Source organism: Brienomyrus brachyistius, chromosome 10 (assembly GCF_023856365.1).
Source record: "Brienomyrus brachyistius isolate T26 chromosome 10, BBRACH_0.4, whole genome shotgun sequence".
Lineage (NCBI taxonomy): Eukaryota > Metazoa > Chordata > Actinopteri > Osteoglossiformes > Mormyridae > Brienomyrus > Brienomyrus brachyistius.
Genome location: NC_064542.1, coordinates 11,829,573 through 11,834,312, shown reverse-complemented (window position 1 = coordinate 11,834,312; position 4,740 = coordinate 11,829,573). Strand labels below are relative to the sequence as shown.

At 41.6% G+C, this 4,740-nt stretch overlaps 1 protein-coding gene across 2 annotated transcripts; it reads right to left on the bottom strand.

The window, feature by feature from the left end:
• Window positions 1–1,587: 1,587 nt before the first annotated feature.
• tmem216 (transmembrane protein 216) lies at window positions 1,588–4,561 on the bottom strand. 2 transcript variants are annotated; one of them, XM_049027534.1, is made up of 5 exons: window positions 3,492–3,867; window positions 3,284–3,377; window positions 2,976–3,068; window positions 2,366–2,567; window positions 1,588–1,975 (listed from the first exon to the last, which is right to left on the bottom strand). In XM_049027534.1, exons 1-5 carry the CDS (start codon window positions 3,525–3,527, stop codon window positions 1,960–1,962), a joined length of 441 nt encoding a protein of 146 aa, XP_048883491.1. In that variant the 5' UTR covers window positions 3,528–3,867; the 3' UTR covers window positions 1,588–1,959. The 2 variants fall into 2 exon arrangements, with proteins under 2 accessions (XP_048883491.1, XP_048883493.1); XM_049027536.1 differs by lacking the exons at window positions 3,284–3,377; window positions 3,492–3,867 and adding an exon at window positions 4,372–4,561.
• Between the last annotated feature and the right edge of the window lie 179 nt (window positions 4,562–4,740).

The following is a 4,740-nucleotide window of genomic DNA, read 5'->3' as shown; positions in this document are numbered from 1 at the left end:
ACCAGGCTGCCCTTGCCGTGATGCTCGGAGCTCCACCCATCCGGGGGGGGGGGGATCCGTACAAAGAGCCGAGGTTCGCTCAGCCCTGCCCAGCCTAGCCCAGCCTGCGCCCCCTTTCCTCGCCACCTGCGACCTTCTGCATGCGCTCTGCTGTGAAGATGTGCTTTTCGCTCCTGCCTGTATCTGTCGGCAGACTGCAGTTTCCCGGACGTCCATGAGCAGGAATCTCGGCTCTCGTACCAATAACCTGCAAGTTTTATTATTCATCCTGCATTTAATCCGGCTTTCTGCAGACCACCAATGAATAGCATCAGATATGCCTGCAGACTCAACATGCATAAAACATTTAGCGAATGCCATATTTTCACTTCCAGTATTAAATGTTTTATTTAAATTATTAAAAGTACAGAGAAGATGTGCAGTTAGCTGTGGATGTAAATCTGAGCAATATGACTTGCTTCCCGTTCAGTTTGAGGTCACCTTAAGTGCTTTGCTGTGGTAGTTTTTAGGGCAGTGTGGTTGAGATTATATGGACTTCCTTTGATGCGGATTCAGATCATGTAAATATACGGATGCGGATTAGGCCATCCTCCAGTTTAATCCAGATTATTTAATCTGTAACCTCGTTTTTAGGCTTATTATCGAAAGTCACACTACAGGCTCCTGAGACGTGATCAACTGAAAATTCCGTTAGTAAGAAGACTTTCCGTTTCTAGTTAGGTATTTTAATAGCGTTATGTCGTGCCGATATAGAATAGTGCTACAGGTTATTCTGATCGTTCTCATCTGGAAAATGGTGTGCTGGATTTTCGCATATTGTCCATATTGTGTCACAATGAAGCATAACCAGCTACATTAGAATGTTCAGCTTTAAAAAAACAGTGATTTATTTTTCCCTGAAGAAGCAATTCAACCAAACGTATCCCTTAGCTTATGCGCATGAAATGGGCTTTTGCAGACTTTCCTAATGTATCATCTTTCTATTTACGTTAGTTAGTAGATACTTTCGTCCAAAACAACACACAAGTGAGGCATATAGCACATTACAGACAGACTCAGAAAAAAGTACCAATTTGTACCTTTGTTTGTCACTGGCAATGTACCCTCAAGGGTCTGCCAACTGTACCCTTAGCTGTAGGTAATTGTACCTTATAAGGTACAGAAGTGGATTATAAGCAACAGTGACAGACCCAGTGACAAGCAAAGGTATAAATTGGTATCCTTTTTTTCTGACAGTGCGTAGTGCAGCTAAAATTGTCAGAGGAAAAGGCTGCACACCTTTGAACAATTTTGTTCTCCGAGGTACAAACGATGTTAATATACCCCCATGGTATAAACATGTTCTTCAGAGTACATTTCTGCACCTTAAAATTAGACAAAAAGGTACATGTTCCTGCAGCTAGGGTACAATTGGCAGACCCTTCAGGGTACAGAACCCGTGACGAGTAATTGTACCCTCAAAGGTACAAATTGATACTTTTTTTCTGATCCAAAGAATGTCTAGATACAAGTGTACTAAGTATTCTAACAACAGCTACAAATCATCTTTAAAACAAAGCAAGAACATAAATAAATCTAGTATTCAAATCAGCAGGAAGTGTTACATTGACACGACTTTATTAAAAAACAAAGGTTGCATTTAAATACAAATAAAGAAGCATAACAATAAAAATATTGAAGACCAATACTGAATAGGAAATTCATTATAATCTGAATTACATAAAAAAGACAAAATGACAAAAGTTATCGTTTCATTTGAACCATTTGTACCTATAAAGTTTCTTGAAAAAATATAGTGCTGTATCTATATACATTTAAATCCAATATGAATACATAACAGCTATTGATACCACAGCTGTAGTTCCTACATGTCAGTTTTGAAGACTTAACTACCCAACAGAAAAATCCGGAAAGAGCTTCCCGCGAAGAGTGAGGTGTGGGTCACATGATTCTGCTGCGTTAGTAGACGCTGGCCCTGGGACACAGAAAAACAAGGGATGTCGTTCGATTATGATGATATGGAACATGTTTCAGACTCAATATCTATGACAAATACTGCCTTTGCACAGGAGAGGACTGAGCTGTACCTCACTGTGCATCTTTGGGAGCACAGAAAGCCAGAGAGAAACCACAGAATGCTGTTTCTGTCTGTGCAAACTGAGCCACAGTCACAAAGGTGAAACCCTCTACCAAACAGTAACTCGTAAAATAAATACATCACAAGGCTTGTCAGATCGCTCACCGGCTTTAACAGCGACACGGGGTTACTGAAGCATGTGGAGAGGAGGGGGGGGGGGGATTGACAACCGCATGCTGTAATTTGATGCCGTTCCTGCTGTTGGATGCTTTATGAAACAATGTGTACCTGGAGAAGGCAGAGATGGTGACAAGGCCCAACAGCAGCTCCAGGCTGTGGAAGCAGAGGAGCACGGCATTGAGGATCACCTCCAGGCGCAGGACGAAGGTCTGCAGCAGCAAGTAATACACGCTCAGGACGGCACAGGGCACCAGCACGCCGATGCTGACCACCAGGCTGAGGGAACGCTGGCACAGGTTGCCTTTCTGGCCTGGAGACACACACATACAGAATTAGCGCTACACAGAACACACAGAAAAATGCAGAATCAGGAAGTCACACAAAATTACACAGAGTCACATAGAATATTACAGAAACACTGAGTCACATATGATAACGCAGAATTCATGGGAGTCACACAGAATATTACAGAATCACACGGTCATTCAAAGTGACAGAATCATAGTCATACAGAATCAACACAATAAGAAACATACAGAATTACAGCCATACTGACACAGATTTGCGGTCACAGAATGACAGAGAATCATACAGAACAACAAAGAGTCATGCAAAATTGCACAGAAACCACATGTTCAGTGGGGAAATTAATATCTTAAATTAAAGACAGAAATGACAAGACAACCAACACAGAGATTCTCAAATACTCCAGACCGACCATAAAAGATTCTGAGAGTCTCCAATCCGAGGAAGAGGAAGAGCAGCACTATGTCCAGGGTGAGGTTAGCTGGTGGATAAGGAAGCAATATCCCTGAAGAATAAAACATTAAACACTCAGTGCACTCAGAAACAATCTGAGGCTTAATCATAGTAACATTAATACTGAGAGATCTTTTAAAATAAGAACAATATTACATTTATCATATGACAAATACTTATGTAACTTGTGTAACAATATTAATCTTATCCTCCCAGAAATGCTACAAATACACAAGTATGAAAGCGGCTCATGCCAAAACACCCAACCTTTGTAAACAAACATGAGAATCTCAGCAAGGAAGTAGGCAGCAAAGTACCAGCCGTTGAGGTGCAGAAGGACTTGCAGGGGCGCAGAGGACAGCTACCGGTTTACCAGGTTAAGGACCTGACAAGCTAAAAGGCTGGGAAATTTAACAGTTCAGCCACTAACAGAGTTCAATAAACAACATCGTAAACTGCTACGTATGAAGGATACAATTACACTCCTTCCTGTAGAAAAAAATGCACACATTATACAGTATTCAGTATAAAAACTGCAAATGGCACATATGATTTAGTTTGTGTTTTCGCCCCTTCGGAAAACTTTGTTTGCGGGCTCGAATTCTGCCGCCTTGTGTAGAATTTGTGTTTTTCTTTCATTTCAGTTTTCTCCCACAATCCATAAATTAACAGGTGCGCTTGGGTCACCAATTCTTCGCAGAGGGGGATTGTATTTCGGAGAGTGTGCCCTGCCAGGGTATTCCCTGCCTGGCGCCCCGTTCTTCCTGGGATTGAGCCAGGCTCAGCACGACTCTGCACCGACCACACGCCTGGATTTCCAGCCAACCCTCCAGACTGCTGTGGGCTGTCCTCCTTTTGCCCCCTTGCCCCCCCTCCCCCTCCATCACCTAGCGCCACGCTCCCCAACCCCTCAAGCACAAAAATATGAAACCCGCGCGCACACATACTACGCCGTACGCTAGAATATTTGCTGTATAACAAGATAGGATCGTCGTAGATGCATAGCTAGATGAATTAAATTAATCCATTCATTCATACATTTTCGTTATCCGCTTATTCAATCAAAGTCGCGATAAATGTAAATTTCCGTTACATTTGGTAACCATTCTTAGTCAATCTCGCAAAATTGTCAACTGAATGCAATCATAGCACCAACGTCTATACACTATGCTGCTAGTCATGCCAATGCTACCGCCATGAAGCTATTGGATGAGAAAAAGAACATTATAACGCCAACCTTGTCACTATGTACAATTAATTGTATTTATAAACTATACTGCTTGCTTATTCTCATAATTGCCTTACAAAAGATCTAAAGCAGCACGCAAACGCAAAGCTGCTACTAGGTTACTCACCAGACGCGGCCATGTTTGCTTGCCATGGAGACAGCGTCCTCTCCAGATTATCCAGGACACCTTTCGATTTACGTCATATTTCTGCGACAAACACGCCTGCGCCACGTTAAATAATGTGGACAATTTAAATGCAGTTTAAATTAGAAATATGTTGTAATCGACTATATGAAAATGCATAAGTGCAAGACAAGGTCACATTTCATGTATAATGAAATAAATGTTGGATATGACACAGTATCACCAGGCACTAGAAATCTCCGAAATTTACTAAGGTTTATATTACAGGTTTATATATCAGGACATCCATAAGAACACATGTATTTTTAGAGAATTATGAGTTAAATTTGTTACTCTGGGGGAAACGAATGT

Bases quoted from the DNA above. Each gene is read 5' to 3' on its own strand.
- tmem216 (XM_049027534.1), bottom strand. From the start codon at position 3,527: ATGTGTGCATTTTTTTCTACAGGAAGGAGTGTAATT. The intron at 3,378-3,491 runs GTATCCTTCATA...GTAAACCGGTAG, and splicing joins CTACAGGAAGGAGTGTAATT to CTGTCCTCTGCGCCCCTGCA. The intron at 3,069-3,283 runs GTTGGGTGTTTT...TTTATTCTTCAG, and splicing joins TCTCATGTTTGTTTACAAAG to GGATATTGCTTCCTTATCCA.